Source organism: Lathamus discolor, chromosome 4 (genome assembly GCF_037157495.1).
Source record: "Lathamus discolor isolate bLatDis1 chromosome 4, bLatDis1.hap1, whole genome shotgun sequence".
Taxonomy (NCBI): Eukaryota; Metazoa; Chordata; class Aves; order Psittaciformes; family Psittacidae; genus Lathamus; species Lathamus discolor.
Genome location: NC_088887.1, coordinates 38314083 through 38337598, shown reverse-complemented (window position 1 = coordinate 38337598; position 23516 = coordinate 38314083). Strand labels below are relative to the sequence as shown.

At 36.2% G+C, this 23516-nt stretch overlaps 1 protein-coding gene across 1 annotated transcript in view; it reads left to right on the top strand.

The window, feature by feature from the left end:
- Window positions 1-23516, top strand: part of USP9X (ubiquitin specific peptidase 9 X-linked) — a 100213-nt gene that overhangs the window by 47462 nt on the left and 29235 nt on the right. The window contains exons 14-25 of the mRNA XM_065677123.1: window positions 5364-5497; window positions 10018-10105; window positions 10868-11210; window positions 12696-12791; window positions 14398-14609; window positions 16412-16652; window positions 16848-16997; window positions 17091-17211; window positions 17675-17805; window positions 18062-18340; window positions 20914-21039; window positions 21520-21645. Coding sequence (XP_065533195.1) covers window positions 5364-5497; window positions 10018-10105; window positions 10868-11210; window positions 12696-12791; window positions 14398-14609; window positions 16412-16652; window positions 16848-16997; window positions 17091-17211; window positions 17675-17805; window positions 18062-18340; window positions 20914-21039; window positions 21520-21645 — 2047 coding nt within the window. The remainder of the gene's footprint in view (window positions 1-5363; window positions 5498-10017; window positions 10106-10867; window positions 11211-12695; window positions 12792-14397; window positions 14610-16411; window positions 16653-16847; window positions 16998-17090; window positions 17212-17674; window positions 17806-18061; window positions 18341-20913; window positions 21040-21519; window positions 21646-23516) is intronic.

The following is a 23516-nucleotide window of genomic DNA, read 5'->3' as shown; positions in this document are numbered from 1 at the left end:
TTTGATGGTAAATTTATATGTATCATCCATTTTATATACTTGAAATCAAAGGTGACTTCTTTTTTTATCTGGGGGAAAAACACTGATTCTCTCCTGAATGAATGAGATTAGGAATGTGTTGGGTGTGTTCTTCTGGGTTTATGGCGTTTCGTTTTGTTTGTTTGTTTTTAAAAGGAAGGAAAAAAAAAGAAGAAAAGCCATTGTCCTTTTGGATTTGTCAAAATATATGTGCTTGTTTTCATTATTTTAAATGTCATTTAACAACAGAAATACGAGATTCTGCACCCCAACAGTTATTATATCTGCATCAGATTTTTTATAAATGCTAGGAAAATGTTGTTTGTTTATCAGCGTTGCATAACTAGTTTATTTCTTGTAAGAAGTTAAACTAGTCAGATCAATGTTGCTAGTACAGGCTGCTTACCGGAAGGATCAAGGCAGGAAAAGATGGACAAAATAAGCCTTCAGTTCACTCAACACTATCTTCTTAATAATAAAGAGCGGTTTTAAGGAGCAGTGATAACACTGCATTCCTGGCTTTTGGAGGTTTCTTTATTAATTTAGTTTGCAACATCTTTTTCATGTTTCATGATATTTTAATCCTTTACAGGTTCATGTTAATTATTGTTGGAGGCTTTTCCAGTAAGGTCACAAAAGTACTTGCTTTTTAGCAGATGACTCTCTCTTGTGTGTTTTGGAATCCGTAACCTTTTACATGCCATAAGCTCTAGGTGATTGTAGCTACCTGGTTATTCGTGGTACTTGTTAAGTTGAATGCTTCTTACAATGCCTTAACAAAAGGCTTTGCTTTAAGTAGTTATTGAAGTAGAGCTCATTCAAGGCACTTCATTATTTTTCTGCTGTGAGTTAATCTTGGGAGCAACCTAACTATTTCTGATTATGGAAATACAGGTTCCCAGTATGGTATATATACAATACAAGATGGCTTGAATATATCTTTTTGTCAGATCATCTCTTCCATTGCTCACATTTCAAGGAAGTCTGCATTGCAGTGTGTGGTAATACCTTTTTTTTTAATACAGAATTTTAAAACACATATGGCAGTAAAGTAAATGGTGATTTAAAGGTTTTACTCAAGGGTCTTATAAAGATGTCTTCCTGTGGAGAAGTCTTTGTTAGCAAGATATTGGTGAGGGAGTTATTTTAGTCAGGTAGTCAGGTTTCCCAGTTGACAAGGAAACCTAGTAAGTGAAAACATCATTTTGAAGTAAAAAGTGACGTTTTCTTACAACCTTGATGCAGCTTGGAAATTGTAATGCATCCATCTAGCACCTGTTCCTGTCAGCTTACTTATCTGACTTAAATTTTAATCTCTAACATCCCTCTAGAATTTGGATTGAAAGTAGATCAAACCAGATGTTCTTTGACAACTGCCTCAAAAACATTTCACAGAGCTTTCTGTGTGCAGCATTAATCCTATAATCTATATACAACTCTTTTGGGGTGATTCAGTTGATTGCCACTTTCAGTTAAAAGTTCAGAACAACTAAGGTGGCTTATTCTTGGCAAAAATAAGTATAAATTATCTTCTGCCATTGGCACTGCAGAGATTCTTTTGAGGAGGAAGAGGATATGATTGTTGCTGGTTATTCATACAGTTGAGCAAAGTGACAAAGAGGTTATACAAATGCTTTGGCAAAAGTTAACTCCCTGACCACAAAGAAATGCAGCAAATTTCAGGAAGTTTAACTTAACCACAATTACAGTAGCGTAAAAAATAGTTCTTCTTTGGGTGAGAGGACACTTGTAAGGAATAGTCAACTTTGTTACGAAACGTACTGACCCTTAAGGTACAGATAATTAATCATCTTAATTTTCTTTGTGTCAGCTGATGGAGGTAGAGCCTCCTTTATACTAATTTCAAGTACTTAATTTGACCTGTATTTACTCAAGCAGTGTAAGATTGGTCTTCTAAATTACCTTGCCAAGAAGAATGAACTGAGCATTGAGAGGACCTTCTGTAAGTGTTCAGGGGTTTCATTAGTGCTTTAAAGCAGCAGTGGTGCTAGCTTCATGTCACTTTTTAGCCCAGACAGTAGAATTTGCTGGGTTTGCTCACTTGCTGTTTGGATCTTTAATGTCTGCTTTCATAGAATCGTAGAATAGTTAGGGTTGGAAAGGACCTCAAGATCATCTAGTTCCAACCCCCTGCCATGGGCAGGGACACCTCACACTAAACCATCCCACCCAAGGCTTCATTCAACCTGGCCTTGAACACTGCCAGGGATGGAGGACTCACAAGCCATTCCAGTGTCTCACCACCCTAACAGGAAAGAATTTCCTCCTTATATCTAATTTAAACTTCCCCTGTTTAAGTTTTAACCTGTTACCCCTTGTCCTGTCACTACAGTCCCTGACGAAGAGTCCCTCCCCAGCATCCCTATAGGCCCCCTTCAGGTACTGGAAGGCTGCTATTAGGTCTCCATGCAGCCTTTTCTCCAGGCTGAACAGCCCCAACTTCCTCAGCCTGTCTTCATACGGGAGGTGCTTCAGTCCCCTGATCATCCTTGTGGCCCTCCTCTGGACTTGTTCCAGCAGTTCCATGTGCTTTTTATGTTGAGGACACCAGAACTGCACACAATACTCCAGGTGAGGTCTCACAAGGGCAGAGTAGAGGGGCAGGATCACCTTCTTCGACCTGTTGGTCACACTCCTTTTGATGCAGCCCGGGATATGGTTGGCTTTCTGGGCTGCGAGCACACATTGCCGGCTCATGTTCATAACATTTGTTCATGTAGTAGAACTCCTGACTTCAAAACTTGAGTTACCTGTGCAGTACTGTGCTGAGCAAATTGTATGTGCAGACATAATTATTTTAAAATTCATGTAAATGCACTAGTTTGGAATTTTGCCTTTGTCACTTTGCCAGTTTTCTTCCTAGCAAATAAGCATGCATTCTAACTATGAAGTGTCTTTTTTAGTATTTCCAAAGTACTTTGTCATCCATCTCAAAACACTTTTTTTTCTTATACAGTGGCTTTTGATACCCATTTAGTAGAAGCATGGAGAAAAGATGAGTTTTGCTATTAACTTCAATTTTTCATGTTGCTCAGTTACTACTAAAGCAATATGTTCCAGTGGCAACATCATCATACAGCTTAAGGAATAATTCTTTAGCTGAGTATGGAGTTAGCTTTAATTCTTGAAAGCATGCTAGAAAGTCTTGTCAGACAGGCTTTTTTCTGTGCTTAGAGACAATCATCTTGCCTTTGATTTCGTCCTAGCAAATGATCAAAATAACGTCTGAAATTTTGCTCAGAAATACCGTGTAACAGCTTACAGCTGATAACTCCAGTAATTACAGTTATTCAACTTTCAGAAGTAGTTGCTAACCAAGATAAATCCATGTCCAAATTTACTGTTTATGGGCATTGTTGAGAAAGAAGTAAAAAATGTCTACCACAGAAGATTTTAGTTTTCTGCCAATAAAACTTTTTGCTATGCTTTGTAAGACTGATAAAAATGTATAATATTATGTATGTATAAACACACACTCCAGTGACTTGATTTTGCAACATATCCTGTCTTGCTTCTGTTGGTTCCTTTAGTTATTCTGTCATTTGTATTTCCTGAATAGTCAGTGCTCTTATTTATTGTTATGCTCTGTAAATGCATCTTTCTATCTAGAGGTAGCCTTTAAAAGAGACACATCCAGTCTTTTGCTGGTTTTGTTGCTGGTTTATGCTGAGCAAGGACTGTTGGCAGAGATGGAATAAAGTGTAATTAGAAAGTTTCTCAAAGCAAAACTGAAGGATGTTCTTTCTGAAGTGTTGTATATTTTCTTCCTTCATGCTTCTATCCATTTTGTTTTCTTCCCAACAAATGTCTGGGTCTTTTTGTTTAAACACAGTTTATGTTTTAAGTGCCTCTTTAAGCTGTTTTGGAAAGCTCCGCATGTTATGAAATTTAATCTTTTGAACATCTCAGTGCTTAGCAGGCCGATTTCTGTTGGTTGCAGATTATAAAATTATTGGCAGGGCATTGATGGCGTCTGTCTTTTAAGCTCAAATTGACAGTGCTTTTTGGCCCAATGAATCGGTTTATGAGTTCCTGTTACATCTGCAGTGCAATGTGGTTATCAGCTGCAGCAAGATCGTTGTCAGTTGGTGCAGGAACTGGGATTTCTTGCCTTCGCTACTGTTCTCAAAATGTGTGGAGATACTGTAGAGTGCTCTAGGTCCTGTAGTACGGAGACCGTGTTTCCTAGGAAGGGTGAGAATTCCTACCTGTAATCCATTCAAGCTAAGCGTGCAGTCTGCTTTTTTAAGTGATGAAGGAAAGGAGAACAGTTCTGAAATCCCTACAGGATCCCTACAAGCTACAGGATCATCTGAGTGGCAAACAATGAGGAATAATGCTGCTCTTCCCTCTTCTTTCCTCTGCACACACCCCCCCCCCCCCCTTTTTCCTTTGTTAATGGTGGAAGAACAGTGCAAATTTGCATTGTTTATGCAGCTGGGATCAGTGCTCTGATCTACACAAGTTGAAGCATTTTGAGACTGTTGTGCAGACATAATTAGTAGAATTTGATAGTGTTCATGGCATGTGGGTTTTGGACCGAAGCACTGTATTTTTCTTGTGGAGTTTACTTCTGTAATCTAAATATATCTAGTATTGTTTAAGAATAGCATTTTTTTGTCAGATCATGCTCAATAGGCTAAAATTATGATTGATTGATTATTTGGAATAATTATTTTCTTGAACTTTTGTGGTTTTTCTTAGGTTGTATGCTCTGCATAACAGTGTTGGGTTTTTTTATGTTTGTAACAACATTTTTTCATATAGATATTATTAAAAAGAAAAAACCAAACTTTCAGAGCTGTGCAGTTTTTTGAAGTATTGAGAGAAATGATGTGATTCTTTCACTATAGTTTTAAGGCCACAGGCTTTTGATTTGAAAATTGACCTAGTTTTATTTAGTGTTTTCATATTAAATTTTGAAAACAAAATCAGATGATGTGGAAGAAACTGTGATTATGCATAGTGTAGATATACTACAGCTTATGTTCTCTATCTTTATTATCAAGTTTGTGGGCCAGTATTTCTATTCCTGTCTTGTTGCAGATAATTCTCCCTCCAGCATACTGAGCTACTTGGATTGCTTTGATATTTTCCATCCATACTGTAACTGTATAATCCTCATAAATTAACTACTTTTAATAACTGGTAAGAACTGCTGATGTGTCAGAATAAAAAAATAAATACTGTAAGAGACTTAATATGCTTTCTGTTAGAGATCTAGGAAAATTTGGAACTTGTATCAAAGATGAGTTTCATAACCTGATTTCTGAACTATTAGGTGCAGGACTTCTACACATATAATATTTGTATTTTAATTTCAGTCAAACCCAGCGAAGTCCCCATGTGTTTTACCGACATGACTTAATCAATCAACTTCAGCACAATCACGCCCTAGTTACATTGGTTGCAGAAAATCTCTCTGCCTATATGGAAAGCATGAGGCAGTATGCTAAAGGTAAGTTTTCAAATAAGAATTGCCTCATAAATAGATTGCATGAAAACTCCAGTTGAAAATTGAGTTAAAAGCAAATTCTGATAATGAAATAACTTTTATTTGTCAAGTTTGTGTTTAGCAGCAGAGTATGGGGAAGTGGCAGCTCTTGTTTATCTGTGCATTGGTAAACATCATCTTGCCCTACTGAGGCTAGGGTCACTATTTTTGTGGAAAGTCCTAATAATCATCTTGGATTTTGTCACACTTCCAGTTTTGAACTTTGTAGCCTCATTCAGGAAGTTTTTTAATCACCTCACTTTGAAGCCAGTGTTTGGAATTTGTCAGGGAGGAGAACTTTAAATCACGGGGATACTGTTTCCTTTTGCCATGCAACTGCCATTTCTGTTCAGCTGCTTTGTCACTGCATTTATTATCAGCAACACTTTTGCAGCACATCATGTTAGTATTTATGTATTTCAGGCTAAACTCAACCCTTCGCTGATGAGTTTATACTCTTACTCTGGATTAGCTACTGAGATAAGAGTAGGGAAGTGAAGGAGAATGGTCATCCAGGAAACTTCTTACACTGGACCGCAGTGCTTTATATACTGAATTAAGCCAACAGAATTGAGATGAGGAGATTCACATACACGCACATATACGTGCACACACACACACACACACACACACACACACACACACAAAACACGATCCTGCTCTGGCATTTTAACATCCTGACAGCTTCCCAGTTACATCTCAAAAATGACACAGTATGTTATGCAGGAATTCAGTGTAGATTGTTCAGAGGACAAGATGTTTGCACATTGTAAAGCACACGTGCATGTCTTGCAATGCTTGCGTAAGTTGCCTAGACACCTTTAATTTTGGAGTTCATTTAATTTTGGAGTATTTGATAACAGGCATCCAAAATGCATCCTTGAAGACTTGTTTGGATAGTAGTGCTGTATGAAGATGTATGAAGACCTATACCTTCAGCCAGGTATAGGTCAATGAGAATGACATTTAAGCTAAATCTGTATGCTGCAGCTATATTTCTCTATTCAGGAATACATATGGGGGGTTACCTCAAGTTCCTTAATTAATCACAGCATTGCACTAATTAATGTTAAAATAATACTAAATGCTTTAGTCTGTTCTGAAGCCATACAGTCTTAGGCTTAATCTTGTCCAGAAAAGTAGAATAAAACAAGTATGATTTCTTATAAGTTCTGTAAGCTGTTGGAGTGCTCTCGACCTTTGCAAAAGTGATGCACAAATGCTCTTTCATGTGTAACAAAGTTTGCATCTTAAGTAAATGGATAGGCTAGAATCCGTGATTCTTCTTTCTTTTGGACTTTGGCTAGATACAAAATCCAGGGTTTGGCCTTAGGGTTAGGAAGGAAACATAATCAGCAACTATATTCTAATGCGGTATTATCTTCTTCCAAAAGTAGTCTGTATGTACTATTAATATATAAACTATTATTCAGTAATTTCAGTAATTTTGAAGCCAAAAGGTCATTTTTTATAATATTGTGTACCTATCAAATTATTGATGACTTTAGCAGAAGAATTAGGCTGGTGTCTTGCGTGATTCTTTTGTGCCAAAAGAGACACATCCCATTCCCTGCCCCTCCCCAGCTATAATGACTCAGTAAAGCAGTAATACAAACATCTTCAGCACAGTAGGAATTACAAGTGTGTAGAGTTTAATGGGATCTAATTACAAAGCAGTTATGTTGTGCTTTCTTGAGACAGAGTGCTACAGAATTTCTGCTTGTTTGCATCAAAGTACAAAACCAGATGAACAATACTGTGGATTTTTTTAATTAGATAGCTTAGTACATGATTAAGGGCAGTCAGAAAATACCTCCTTATGTTTCAGATTAGGTAGTTAGACTGGAATACAGTTTCTGTGCAACTTCTGTTTCAGTTTTATATATTAAATGGAGTCTAACACAGAGCACTGTGAATATTGCCTTCCATGCCTTCCTGGAGAAAAGATTTCAGAAGTGGGGAAGGGCGTAATGAAAGGAGAAGAAGGAAGATAGTGATTGTGAGGCCAAAGAAAGACCTGGACATGCATAGAATTAAGCTTAGTTGGAGAAGGTGAATGAAACAGAAGAAGAAAATTCAAGGCAAAGGTCCAAACAGCGCAGGTCAAACAAATGCCCCAGACAAAAAAAAACCAGACCCAAGAATCCACTTGGCAGTATTCTTATTTGCAGTTAACGGCACAGTTGCCTTTTTTAATTTTGATTTTGCCATGTTTTCACTTTCCTTGAAAGCTTCCATAGTTGTGTCCTGTGACAGAGAACAGTGTTCCTATGCTCCTGTTACTTGCTAATGCATATTCTTTTCTGTCATATTACCTTTTATATGTTTGCTCTTTTACAGTTAAAGAAAAGCCTAATCTATGATTCATATTTTTCTCCATGATCTGTGACTTTCCTTTCTACTGAACTTACCCTTTCCTCCAAATCTGCAAAGTCCTCCAGGAGATGAGGCAACTGCTACTGCATTGTATAGTCCTGAAGGAGGAAGGTCATAGTTCATCTTCTCAACTACTCATCAAGGCCTTTTGAAATCTTAACAGATTGCTAGACAGTTCTTTATCTTACCTTTTTCTGAAATAAAATCTAAAGTGTTAATGAAGTATAATTATTTGTAGAAATTGGGCCATATGTGTTTATCACTAATTACACTTAAATTTTCAACCTCCTTTTCTGATGTATAATTTCTTCATTCTTCTGCTTCTGTATGTAGAAAGAATTTTTAAGAGCACACTTGAACTTGCTGTGGGATGCGCAGCGTGGAAAATAAGTCGGGCAAATGTAGAAAAAAGCTGAGATGGAGAATATTTAAGGAAACTGTTTTTTTTTTTTTTTTTTGTAGTTCAGAATTTTTCAGAGTTCTGGTGTACACACTGCCTTTGAACAACTGACTGACGTTTAATACTTGAGTTCTTCTGTTGTTGCCACTATCGACACTTGTGTCTGTGAATTAATCTCTACTCAGGAAAAAAAAAAAGCCCAGATAGTCCCCATAGTGAAAAGAAATTAACACCACCATCACCTTCCCACACCAAAACAAATTCAAACAAAAAAAGCACCCAACATTTGAAGTAAACAGTTTTAATTTCTCTGCAGCACTGTAATTGCATATGTACTGTAATTGTTTCTTCTGCTAGATCCTCAGCACATTTCTCAGATTTTCTGCTTCTAATATTTAAATAATTTTCTATCTATTACTTTTATAGTCTTTCTTCAGAATTTCTTTCACGTCTTGTTTTTATAATTGCCCATTTATGCTTACTTCATGAGATTCATGATTTAAGTTTTGGAAGGAATTCTGGTGAACATTATTTCTTCAGTGTTGTAGACATCAGTTAACTACTAGTCTTCTGTTTCTCCTTTTACTTGATTTTTAAGCTAGTGCAGCTTTTGCACTAGTGTAGAGAGCAGCATTTATGACAGTTATTTTTCTCCTAATTTTGAAACATTGATGATAGATCAACTGTTAGATTTGATTGTTTTGTTTTCCTTGTTCCTGATATCAAAGGGAGATACTGATTTTTCAGTTCTGATGATAATTTTCACTGAGTCTGGATGTTGTCATGATACAGTTAATATATTTGCAAATAAGAAATACAGCATTAATTAGTTTAACAGAGCTGTCATAATGTATGTGTCATGGTGAAATATTACCAGTACAGATCAAGGTAGTGCAGGTACAGATCTAGCTTGAATCTCTAATTAAAAAAAAATAATAAAGCAGGAAGCAGAATGAACACCAAACAAAACACCGAAACAAAGTTCATATGAAACAAGCAGCTGTTTATTAAATAAAATACTATGCTGAGAATTGATAACATGCAGGTAAAAGTTTTGCTTTTAGCCTTACTTTCAAATTACTGAGCTTCTTCTGTTTAAATCTTGTCAATATTAAAGCCATTTGTTTTTTTGTACTTGGAAACTTGCAGTAAGTAAAGTTGTCGTATACTTTTTTTCCTCTAAGTGATATTGCATACAAAGCTACTTAAAAGGTGTTAAAGAACTGGAGTCATGATTTCATTTGGAGAGGAAAAACCCTAGACAGGGAAAACTGAAATTTGGAAAAGATGCTCTGTAATGAAACTTAAAGCATCCTCAGAAAAAAAAGCATTGGATAATATGAATTATATGCTTGGTATACTTTTGTTTTAACTGACTTCTGACTTCAAATTGACTACTTGAAATCACGGAAAATTGATCTGAATAAGTAGAATGCAGATTCTTAATTGTTGTTTAATACTTCAATTATATTTAATGATAAGCACATGTATCTGCACATAATTGTTTGTTGATTTGATTATAGACCTTCCTTGTCTTTGCCTGTATTTAGGATTGCCTTTAATCTAGGATTAGATATCAACTGGTAGCAGGTTAGTGGGTTTTGAGTGGTTTTAATTATACTAAGACTAACAAGTCTTCAGACATGTCTGTTAGGATTAGCATGTCTTTTTCTGAACGTATTGTCTAATAAAACTTTTTTATTTGCAGAGCATGGCGAATATGATCCTCAAACTGTAAGACCAGGAAGCAGATACAGTCATGTACAGGAAGTACAGGAGCGACTTAACTTCTTACGGTTAGTTTTAATGTATCATTTGTTTAACTTCTGTTAACTTTAAAGAGAAGCAAAACCCTAAACTCTGTATCGTTACCTAGCTTGAAGTTCCTTTGTTAACTTCTTCCAAAACGCAGATGCAAAAATGCACCAAATGTTTTTGTTTTGATTTGTGGTTGTTGTCATCCCCACCCCCTCCCCCAAGGTCTTCTATGCTAGTATTGGAATAGTAAAATAAAATTTACTAGGATCTCTGCAATCCATGCTAGTGATTATACATTAAGATTTGTATAGGCTTTGTCTGTTAGTGTGCAGAACCCTACTGACTTGAATACAGTTAGCATGTGGATACAGTTACATACATATTGGTGTAACTTAGCTGAAAATTAAAAATACTTCCGTGGGGATATGTCCATGTGTTCTGCCACGTCAGATTTAGATCCATGATCGTAAACTGATATATACTCTTGTCAGACACTGATGTTAGGCTGTCAGAAACTGAGTGTTAAAAAGAGGTTGGAGTAAAAAAATTACTGTAATGACTTTTGACCAGCTGTTCTTTGAGTAAAGCAAGAAAACAAAGGACCTATGCTCATCACAGAGCTGCACTATATTGGTGTTTTCTTTAAGCTGTGTCACTCTCAGCTTTTTATTGCTTGGTCATACTTATGATATATATGTGTATAATGTGCATATTCACCTTTTTGCCTGTACTTTTTACTGAATTGTAACTTTAGATGTCTGTTAGACGGTGCTATTAATTGTCTCTTTGTTTTGCTCAAGATTTTTATTGAAGGATGGTCAGCTGTGGCTCTGTGCCCCGCAGGCGAAGCAAATATGGAAGTGTTTAGCTGAAAATGCAGTTTATCTTTGTGATCGCGAAGCCTGTTTTAAATGGTATTCCAAACTTATGGGGGATGAACCAGACTTAGACCCTGACATTAATAAGGACTTCTTTGAAAATAATGTGCTTCAGCTGGATCCTTCCCTATTAACAGAAAATGGAATGAAATGTTTTGAACGTTTCTTCAAAGCTGTGAACTGTCGAGAAGGAAAGCTAGTAGCAAAAAGGCGAGCCTATATGATGGATGATCTGGAATTAATAGGATTAGACTACCTTTGGAGGGTGAGTTAACTGGAGGAAACATGAAAGGATAACTCCTAAGTCTTTCTCAGTCTCTCTTTATGTTTTGGGGAATGTGTAATTTAATCAGTAAGTTTATAATAAATTAAAATTTAAATAATACTTAAATATAAATTAATAAGTATATTGATAAATTTATTAATAAATTGTTATTGTGACTGAAATTAAAAAAAGCTACTTTGTCAAACTAAATGCATGGATATTGACTCCAGTGTCTTTCCAGCAAGTATACAAGCTGGTACATTTGCAGACTGATGTTTAATGGAAAGTTATTTGAAACATCAAGTATATTTGTGTGTGCGCATGAGATTGAAAATTTTACCTATGCTTTTCAAGAAGAAAGGATTGTTCCATTTGAATTATCTGCAGGTTTTCCTTTCTCCTTCTCATGCATATTAGAAATAAACTTTTTGTGTGCACTTCATAAGCTAATTCATGTCATTCATTCTAGTATGGTAAACTGGAATGATTCTAGATTAGACCAAGTGATGACTGGTCTGATTCTTTCTCTTGTATCCACAACTTTTCACCTAAACATGGTCATAGGTTTTCAATAGGAAGATTGTAGCATTCTGTAGCTTGCCAAATATATTGGTGAAAAACATCAATATCTAATTTGATGCTTAATTTTTTCAGAGTATTTCTAGTTTTCAGGAGCTGCATTGGAACCCACAGTAGCACACTGTGGCATGATTATCATGGCTGTGTTTTGTAAAATGTGCTGTATATAAAGCAGCGGTCTTCAGTAATTTTGGTTGTGGCTTGTTGAAGGGTTAGGTATTTTAATCCTGGTGATAACAGGTAAAACCAAAGGAGATCACAACTTTCATACAAGTAAGTTTTCACATAGTGTTTGTTTACAAAGTGCACACATAATGCTAGCATGTTTTAGTTGTGGGAATCAACTTAGATCTGCCCTGCCACTGTCAGCATGACAGAACTTGCGAAGCTTCTGCTCACTATCCTGCAGGGCTTGTCTGTAAGGGCTGCTTTCAGACCTTACGGCTAGTAAATAAAATTTAGATTATCAGGTTAGAAACAGAACTCATTTGCCTGTTCCAATGCCCCCCACTCACAGCTGTTTAAATACTTAAAAATTCTGGGTTTAAGTCTTTGGTGATATGTAGAATGTTTAAGCATCTGAAAAAATAGTTGTCTTACTCTCAAAAACCAGTGAAAATGGAAACGTAATGTAAATATTATAATGCATCAACTTTTTTTGCTACCTCTGAACTCCTTTGAACTAGTTAAGTCTTAATTTTGACTCTTACATAGTTAACTTCTGTGTAAGTTGTGTTGATTGTATTTTGCAACCCGGCATTTTAGTCACTTTTGTCTCATAAAATAAGTAGAGATACTGTTGTGTCAGGATACTTACATAGTTGTTTTGGTTTTAAATTTTACACCAGAAAGTTTTAAGATGTTCTAACATGTTTTTTGTTTGTTGTTTTTTTTTAATTGTGCTAGGTTGTGATTCAGGGAAATGATGACATCGCAAACAGAGCAATAGATCTTCTTAAAGAGATCTATACTAATCTTGGCCCAAGGTTACAAGTTAATCAGGTAAAAAAAAAAAAAAAAACAACAAAAAAAGGGGGGGCAAGCAACAAGAAAACTGGGATATAATGAGTTAGAAAAATAGTGATAAAATACAGTTTGGTGATATTTGCATATTTGAAAGCTTTGAAAACAGAGAAGAGTTTTCATGTTTTGGAGGGTATGTGCCTGAGTCCAGCCATCAGGTTCTGGTCAGATGCAGAACTGAGAGTTTTTTCTGATACTTTCAGACTGAATTCTGATAAACTTTTTACATGTAACTGATCTGTCATATGTGCTCTTTCTACTCAGAAAAAGTTGGTATCATATGCGTAAGTACACTTAAGTAAGACTTCTGTTGAATTTGCAGTATGTTCAGCGAGTGGGTCTGTTGAGTGTTGTCATAAGCTCACGTAGTCTATATGTTATGTCCTTTACAAAGGGTCACAGAGTTTCCATATAATGGTCAAGCTGAGCTCTAGCAAACCAGGCATTACCTCCCTGCATTAGTATTTTCTGGGAGATATGTTTCAGTGGACAGGGAAAAGAGATGCCGAGTTTCTGAAAGGTCAGAGGAGGTGAACTGTTGGGATTTCACTAATTTTAGGAGGGATATTGTCCTTCAAACAGTCTTCAGTTGGTAACCTTTCATATGTATTTTTCAAAACTCCAGTTTTCATACTGTCCTCAACACTCTTACAGGCTTCAGAGCTGTCAGTCTGCTAGGTACAGCACAGCTGTTCTAGGTGGTGCATTTACAGCCATTCAAGCTGTAACTTAAGTGTAGTGGCAGATGGGCTTTGTGCTTTCTTCTTGTTATAGGTCTGGGCTTACTAAGCATGTATAGATCTGTCCATCTGCACATTGATAGATCTGACATACAGGAGGTGTTGGATTTACGTAACATGCACACAAGTACTTTGTTTCAGTGTGATGGTAATTCCTCTGCTCCTGAGTTGCCTGTAAGAAAGCTGCATACTGGACTATGGTTTACTGCTGTAGCCATGATGTTTTGTTGCAGACTACTCCCTGGAGACACTGCAAACTTTTTACAGCAGAAGTACAAGTTATCTGTCAGTCTAGGTCAGGAGCAAGGAGGCGTTAGATATCAGATAGAACGAAAAGATTAGCTGCAGCTACCACTATACTGAATCTAGCTCAAAATTCACTTCTGAGTTAATTCAGGAGAAGAATGCATAGGGTGTATCTGGAACTGGGTTATGTGATTTGGAGGCGGGGACGTAGTGGTCTGTAAGTGTTCTGTGTTTGCTCCTTAAATTAACCTGTACTCTAGATTGTCAGCTACAGGTTCTTTAACATCATCTGAGGAAGTAAGAGAGAATAAATTCTAGTGTTTTCTGTTCAGATTTTCACTTTTTCTCTGTAAATGCAAGTTTTCTCTGTAACAGTTACAGCTACTGATGACATGCAAGATTTTTGAAGCGCGCACGAGGTTAAAGCTATTTTATCAACAGGAGTTTATTCTAAAGTGGAATAAAAACAGCTTTATAGAGTCATTTACCTGGTTTTATTTGGTTGCTGCTTTTTTTCTTTACATCTGCCATTGGTTTATCCAGCTGAAAAGGTGTTTTTTAATATTTTTTGTAATTGGACCATTTTTCAATGTAATTAGGTAGTGATTCATGAAGACTTCATTCAGTCCTGTTTTGATCGTCTAAAAGCCTCCTATGATACATTATGTGTGTTGGATGGAGATAAAGACAGTATCAATTGTGCAAGACAAGAAGCCATACGAATGGTGAGAGTGTTGACTGTTTTAAGAGAGTATATAAATGAATGTGACAGTGATTACCATGAAGAGAGAACTATTCTACCTATGTCAAGGTAGGTGTGAAAACGTACTACTGTGATCTTGATTTCTGTTAACCAAAATATTACTGATCTCTTTGTGATTTCTGTGTTCTAAAGGGCATCTGTCCAGGGAATAAATGTATAGAGTTTCAGGATTCCATTTTCTTCACTAGCACATGAAACTGGTCTGTAGTTTAAAAAAATAATAAATTTGAATAATCAGGCAAATACAGGCATATGTGAGAGGGACAGCAGACCTGACAATATAGTTGTTTCTGGTGTTTTATTCTATAGCTAACACCAATGTACCTTGTGGCTACATAGTTTTAGATGGGCTTTTTTTTTTTTTTTTTTTTTTTTTTGGTTGGTTAAACACCCCACACACACACCCCCCCCACACCCCCCCCCCCCCGATAATTATTTAAAAGCAGTACCATTCTCTAAGTTACCATGGGCAAAGCTTCTTTATTATTCATACTCCTGTCATGTCAACCACAAAAAAGGTGGTGTTAATGTTTATCTTCAACCTCCGTATTTGTTTACAGAGATGCTAATCTTACTTTGTAAGATAAAATTTAGGATTATTTGTAAGTGAAATGTTCTGTGTAAGTTGCTCATAAAAAGAGAAAAGAGAATAGGACTTTGAGGTGTATTTATTTTCTGTATACCTTCACTCTTTTTAAATATATCCTTGAGCAAAAACAGCTTAAATCCTAGCTGCTCCTTCTTCAAAACTGTCTTTGGCACAAAGGAAAAGGAAACACTTAAATCCAGTGTTGTGTAGTTGTCTTCACAAACAAAATACTGTATTGCCTGAGAGAGAAAAGCAGAACAGAAAACTGTTTAAATATTCTAGTGTTGGTAGCTGCTTTCTGTGGGAAGCAAGTCTCAAAAATACATGACAAATACACTGAGATTGCTATGGGTTTATGATGCAGCTGACATATTCTTAGACATGATGAGGATCTGTTGTCCCCTTACTTTAAATGCCCTTTTTTGTCAAGAAAATTGAAGAGATGGCTGTTTCTTCATGACGTCTCACTTATTTAGCACTCCTACAGCATTTTTATTGTTTATATAATTGATTAGTCCTAATGAACTTCTCTTGTTGATTACAGAAGCATCTCTTTTATATGGGCTTTTTATCTGATTAGTCTACCTTTTTCACAGGTCTTGTTAGCAAGGAGCTTTTATGAGGAATTTTTTCCTCCTTCTTTTGCGTGGGAGTAGTTTGTTAGGCTTCTCTTTCCTCATCAATACCCTGCCATTGTGCAAAGCGTGATCACTGCTAAGTGTGAAAGCGTTTCTTCTTTTTTTGACCTCTTTAAATTTTTTAAAAGGACTCTGATTTTTTTTTTTTTTTTTTTTTAAATATAATATTAAACTTCAAACAGCTTTTGACAGAAGGCCTTAAGAATTGGTGTCCTGATGGCTTTTTCTGATCTTGGTGTATTTAAAACTGAGTTGTTTTGCTAAAAGAGCAAAACATAGTTGGCAGTCTGATTGAGCTTTATTTGTATGTTTTCATAAGGAAATTGCAAGCCAGAGAAAAGGTCTAAAACTCCATAAGAGACTTCCCAAAATTCTGTTAAAGTTCCTAATCTGTTTATAAAGTTGACCATATTGTTAATACAGTTTTGTGGAGTGTGGCTTCTTCAGAGTTTCTGTATATGTTATGGTCATATAGTTCCTGGGGCTTGCACAAAATCTCATGCTGGAGTATATCACCGTGGGTAAAGATTTGATGTTGAAATATCCACAACAGAAAATTCAGCAGGAAAAATAATTTCTTTTGGGAGGACAAAAATGACTTTATCTGATTTGTGTGTTTTCAGAGCTTTCCGTGGTAAACATATCACACTAGTGGTTCGTTTTCCAAACCAAGGCCGACAAGTGGAAGATTTGGATATTTGGTCTCATACAAACGACACAATTGGCCAAGTACGGCGTTGTATTCTCAATCGTATTAAAGCCAATAGCGCACACACGAAAGTAGAACTGTTCATTGGTGGTGAGCTGGTGGACCCTGCAGATGATAGAAAATTAATTGGGCAGTTGAATCTCAAAGATAAAACGGTAAGTGCAGCAGGTTGATTGTTTACATCTTCCCTTTTGTAAATGTTTGAAAAATACCATGCATGGGGTTGCTTACTTATGTGAAATAGTTCCATTCCTCCTCCTTATATTACGCCGTCAACATTGTATCAGTTGCTTATTTAGGACAGAATCTTCATTTTTCAATAGTATTAAAGCTATGATTGTGTTTTTCAGCTAATTACAGCGAAGCTTACACAGATAAATTCTAATATGCCCTCAAGTCCAGATAGTTCTTCTGACTCTTCAACTGGTTCTCCGGGCAACCATGGCAATCACTACAGTGATGGTCCAAATCCAGAAGTTGAAAGCTGTTTGCCTGGAGTGGTACGCATATTCTGAAATGAACAGTTTAAAGCATTTTTTCCCTATACTTTGTCTTCAGTTATTTTATGGGGGTTTTTATTTGCTTATTTTAAGATCATGTCCCTGCATCCTCGATACATCTCTTTTCTTTGGCAAGTTGCAGACCTGGGCAGTAGCCTAAATATGCCACCTCTTAGAGATGGAGCACGTGTACTTATGAAGCTCATGCCGCCAGGTAAAACCTAATTTTATCCTGTTTTATCGTGTAAAATCCTGTGCAATAATTTCTCACCTGTTGTATAAAAATGAGGATAAAGTACTATGTTCCACTTCTTGGTAATTTTTTGATAATGTAGTTCATGACTGTTACCCTAATTGGGATTATAAATGTATTTCCCAAATAGTTATTTCTTGTATATAAAGTTTGGTTTTGGTAGGGTTTGGTGCAGTGAAAATGGGGAGAAGCATTGTATCTTGAAAATATTTCTGTAGCACTGTTTAAATAGGATCACATTTGTACTGGAAGAAAAAAATTGCAGAACACATAGTCTGATCCTCTATCAGTTACACTTTGTGCAAATTTACACTTAAATTTTTTCAGATTTTAATAAATTGTAAATAATTAATTGTAAATATTATTATTACTGTCTTGTTCTAGGTTTGTTAAAAAATATTTATAAGTTGTGTTTTTATTGCAGATAACACTACCGTTGAGAAACTAAGAGCTATTTGTTTAGATCATGCAAAGCTTGGGGAAAGCAGCCTTAGTCCGTCTCTTGATTCTCTGTTCTTTGGTCCTTCTGCCTCACAAGTGCTGTATCTAACAGAGGTTTGTGATGCCTTGCTGTTCTGTAAAAATTTTCAACTCTGTCTTTAGGAATCCTTTCTGTAACAGTATGGAAGCCTAAGATCAAATTCTGGTTTGAAATTAACAATTGAAGATAACCTAACAATTTACTGAAATAAACTGGTGTATGACAAATGCTGTCAAAGTGTTGCCTAAGTAATATTCCAGCATAGACTCATGTTCAGTCATCTGTATTCAAGTTAGTGCATTTCTGTTAACTCTGCATTTTGTTCTACAGGTAGTTTATGCCTTGTTAATGCCTGCCAGTGCACCTCTGGGAGAAGATGCCAGTGACTTTCAATACAACTTCTTAAAAAGCGGTGGCTTGCCTCTTGTATTGAGCATGCTGACTAGAAATAACTTCCTGCCAAATGCCGATATGGAAACTCGAAGGGGTGCCTACCTTAACGCTCTAAAAATAGCCAAATTATTGCTAACAGCAATTGGATATGGCCATGTTCGAGCTGTGGCGGAAGCTTGTCAGCCAGTTGTGGAAGGCACAAGTACAATTTCACCGGTAATATAAATGTTCCTTGCTGCAAATAGCAGCGTACTTTGGTTTTATATTGTCTGCAGCAACATTTCTCTACTCTCTATTGACAATCTCTTTGAGTTGCTTATCAAGAACTCATCGTACTTTCAGATAATGTTGTCTTGTAATTCTAAAAAAGAAATCAACTTACTAAACAAGTTCTGTTTCTTTCTGACTGTAGAAAAGTTAGGCGTGAGATCCACTTGCTTTATGTGTGTACATATGTATGTACTTAGTGTGCAAGTACATCTATCCCGTAAATGTGAATTCTGTGTTTGGGTTTTTTTGAGCTGTGGAGTCTACATTGGATGTGCCTCTGAATTTCCTCTATCTTCTATTTAGAGCATAAAACAGCAGAACTGACACTGAGTCATGCTAGCCCTTTTTGTACACAAAAATAAGTTCTTGGCTTGCTAAATTCTTAATTCTGTCCATTGCTCATAGAAAGTTCTTGTGGAGAACAGCTAGGTACACTGCAAAGTTGAGTGTTGATAGTTGAAAGATGTTCTACCCTAAGATTTCTCAGAGTTGGAAACGGAAGTTCTGAACTGTGATCTCACATGTCCGTAATGATAGGTTTTTTGATGTTTAATATGGCTGGCTAGCTTGTCTGCATTTGGACAAATACGTTGTGGGTCAAGGTTTTATTTCTGCCCTCTTGAAGAAGGTGTACAGTGTAGACCCAAAAAGAAAAAAATGCTGCTTTCCATCTTGGACATTTACTTACAGGTATTCCAGCTGCTTATTTTGGGTTGTTTTTTTTTTCCTTTTTTGGTGATATTTTGTCCCAGATAGTTACTTGAGCTATCAACTTACACTCAAGAATACATACAGGGCCCCACTTCAGAGCACTTTTTTCCAGTATCTGTACTAGGATCCATCTCTGAATCAGAGAAGGACATTCCTCTTAAGTCAGAAAAATAAGTATCTGTTCTGGTTAGCAGCATCTATTAGAAAATACCTAATTCATTCTTTTTCAAGGAAGTCAAAAGTCCTGATTGCAAAAAGGTGAATATCCTTCTTTATGTTTCATGTTAGAATATAATAAAAACCATCTTCAAGCAAACATGTTTGCTACCCTGTCCTTCATCTATTTAAAATGAGTAAATGTCACTGCCCTATTTTCTCTATGATTATTCAAAAGGTGGTTTGGAACACAAATAACAGTTGATTCTTGAAGTACTGTTTGAAGCAGATTAATGCTGCCCACTTAGGAGGAAGCAGCATTTGTCCATGACTACTGACATTCAGTATTTAATGTTTCAAACACCCGATTTATTAACTGCTTTGTTGGAAAAAAAACTGTTATTCTTGCTGTCATCGTCATCCTGTTAGAAGGTCTTTGGTCTTGATACTTTTTTTTGCTGCAGCACCAGTGAGCTTATACACTGGGTTGGAGGTGAGATTTGTAAACACTTTGCATCCTTCTTGTCTAAAACATAAGTACCACAGCATAACTTTGTCTTGGCTTTCCATCTGTACTTAAGATAACAAGATAGTCATTATTACATGTCTGCAGTCTTCCTCTTATCAGTCTGCCCCTGTCACTAGGACCTTTTAGATTTTTATTTTCTTTTTTGCTTTCATAGGAAGTTCAAGCAGTAACGTTAAGCATAGTATTCTGGTTCACAGATCCTGATTTGCCCCCATATATATTGCTTGATTATTTGCAGCATGCTTCCAATACCTAAATTAACTCTGTAAGCTGTGTCAGTCGTCAGTGGGAGTTGTGTAATTCTGCTTCCTGAATCAGGTGTCTTTAGTGAACCTGTCAAAGCAAAGGGATATGACCAGCATAAGGTTTTACAGAACAACTTCATGGAGTACCTTTTGAGCAGCATTTGAGACAGGGGTTTTGGTTGAAATGGTAATAGAAAATGAAGAAAACTCTTTTGTGCAAGACCATGGCGCATAGTCCTTTCAAGTAAGTTTGTCTGTAGGAAGGAAATGACGATATTGGATTTGACCTGTTAAAACTGGAACTTCATGAGAACAAACTCCATACTCAAACCAGTACAAAAAAAAAAATAAAGTTGTCTTGCTGTTGTTCCTGTTGTGAAAGTGTGATAAAGAACGGGAGGGATAATTCAGAACAGAATTCTTCAACAGGGCTTTAACTCAGATGTTTAAAATGCACTTAACTATAATGGAAATTACAGCCATGTTCTTCCTGGACACTAGTAGCGAATCCAGAGGGAGACTCATTGTTTTAGCAAACTCTTTCTTTCTTACATCGTCAGGGAAGGAAGAAGGCATCTAAACATCATATTAATGTTAACTTGAAATAATCTGATCAATAGAGAAACCCCCAAACCTACATAGTTTTGAGCAAGTGCCTCTTAACTGCTTGTGTTCTGTGATTGTCCAGGATAGCATGCAGTGTCTTCAGATGTGATGGTATCTATTTGAAAATGAGCAGGCTTATTTTTCTTGGTGTTTGCGTTTTCTGTCCTTCCAAGATCTTTCTTAATTCTACCAAACCTTTCCAAGTAACATTAGCTTTTTGTATCTTCTTGTTTTCTTTTTTCTATGTATAAATAAGAAATACTTTCTTCCAGATAAATCAGGCCACGCATGACCAGGCAGTGGTGCTACAAAATGCCCTACAAAACATTCCTAATCCAACTTCAGAATGCATGCTAAGAAATGTAGCAATACGTCTTGCACAACAAATATCTGATGAGGTTAGTGAATTGTATCTGTAAAATCAGACAGTTGAACTCTGATTTAACTAAATTCCTTATGCAGAAGAAACGTCTTTGAAGTAAGGTATGAATAAAGGGTTTTAATTGCACCTTTGTCCTTTTTAGAGGACTTCTAATAAATAAATTTCTGCTTTCGCCAGGCACGTCAAAGCAAACAAAATCTGAATTTCTTTGACAGTATCACTGTGTCTGTAATTTTCTGAAATTATGAAAACTGCTGCAGATTTTAAGTTCATGTGTTAATTTACATGCTACTTCTATTAAAAAATTAAATATAATGTGACATACAAATGCTTTTCAAGATGTGTCATCTTTTTTCTATTTAAGGAAAAATTCTATGTTAAATTTTATAATTTTAAACTTTTTATAAAATACATTTGTGAAAGTTTAGAATCCATTGTAATGTGTTATTTGCAACTGCCTTTTAATGTTGCTTTGGTTTATTTCTCTTTTTTTCAGGCTTCAAAATACATCCCTGACATCTGTGTTATTAGGGCAGTACAAAAAATTGTTTGGGCATCAGGTTGTGGGTCAGTTCAGCTGGTTTTCAGCTCAAATGAGGAAATTAGTAAAATCTATGAAAAGGTAAGAGCTCCCAAGCAACTTCTTTTCTATGTAACTGGTGTTTTGTTTACAGAAGAGACGGTATCAATCAGACTTAGTGTGATGAGTTTTTAGGTGGATGTCTTGGTGATGGAGCCTGGTAATTGGTACTTGTAGTCTAGTATATGTTGCTTGTCATACCATAGTTTAATTCTCTGAAATTACTTTTCTCAGTAACTGTTTAATTGTAACTTGAATCTGATGTCAGTTCAAAAATGCACCACTTCTGTAAGCTGCTAACATTTTCAGCCCAGATTCTGTATCTAAATAAGGAATAAGCATTTCTTGCGATGCAAATGTTTTCTTGTCTTCAAACTTAAAGGTGTATTCCTCAGAAGCTGATGTAAAGCATATGTGCAGTCTAGAATGAGAAACAAAGTAATTGATTTGAAATTAGCACTGAAACATTGGTAAAATGAAACTTCAGTGCTAATCCTGTATGGGGTTTTTTCTGTAATTATGTAGATGTGTAAAACATATTCATGGTTTCACATGTGGTTTATGCAAATCATTTGGAGTTGGGGGTTGTTTATTGGTATGACACACCTCATGTTTAATGAACGTTGCTAATAGTTGTAGGAAATAGTAATCTGTATTCTGAAAGTGATTTAAGAAATAATTTTTGTTTAAGTATCTTCTTGTTTGTCTTGTAAAATCAAGTAATGCTTCAGAGTTAAAGGGAAAGGAATATATAGTCCTGTGCTTAAATGATCAGTTAGAGGAAGAATATTTACTTCAGCAGATTGCAACACCTTTTAGCTTATGTAGGGGTATAATGGTATCTGCTTTGATTGCTGTGGGAATGACAACTTCATGAAATAAGTTGGAGTGGGGTGGTTGTGTTTTGTTTTTTAATTGAGGTGATTAACTTGCATATAAAATGTGGTTTAGTTAGCATGACAGTCCAGGCATGTGAAGATGGGCTCCTACGTCTGTGCATTCATAGAATCATAGAACAGTTAGGGTTGAAAAGGACCTTAAGATCATCTAGTTCCAACCCCCTGCCGTGGGCAGGGACACCTCACACTAAACCATGTCACCCAAGGTTCTGTCCAGCATGGCCATGAACACCGCCAGGGATGGAGCATTCACAGCTTCCCTGAGCAACCCATTCCAGTACCTCACCACTCTCGCAGTAAAGAACTTCCTTATATCTAACCTGAACTTCCCCTGTTTCAGTTTTAACCCATTATCCCTTGTCCTATCACTACAGTCCCTAGCGAAGAGTCCCTCCCCCAGCATCCCTGTAGGCCCCCTTCTGATACTGGAAGGCTGCTCTCAGGTCTCCACGCAGCCTCCTCTTCTCCAGGCTGAACAGCCCCAGTGTTTTCAGCAGTATTCTTTTAGAGAAAGCACACCTAAAGGAAAATACACCTAAATGTCCTCTTCAGGTATTTTTCTGGGTGAAGATTTTACAGTTAAGTTCTATAATAATATTTTCAAACAACTGAAGTTTTAAAATAGTTGAAATGTAAGCTGCGTATGATCAGTTGTCCTTCAAAGGGCTTTTTTATGGTTATGATTATTTTTTATGATTATGATTATTATTGACACTTAAATTGACATTTGTAATAAATGGCAGCTGCATTTGATTTATGCTAGGCAAAAGGAAATAAAAATGTTAGTGAAAAATATAAAAAGAAATTGCAGAAATAATAAGGGGGGGATAAAGAACGCTATGTTAATATAGAAAGTATCTATTGTAGAAAAAAGGAATATGAAGCAAGAAAATACACACTTTCAGTATAAGAGAACTGTGTTTGCTTGTAGATGAGAGAAAATATCTCCTGTGGTATTTTATAAAGACTGACTAAACCAGTGACTGACAAACACTGGCTTAGAGTAAAAAGTGT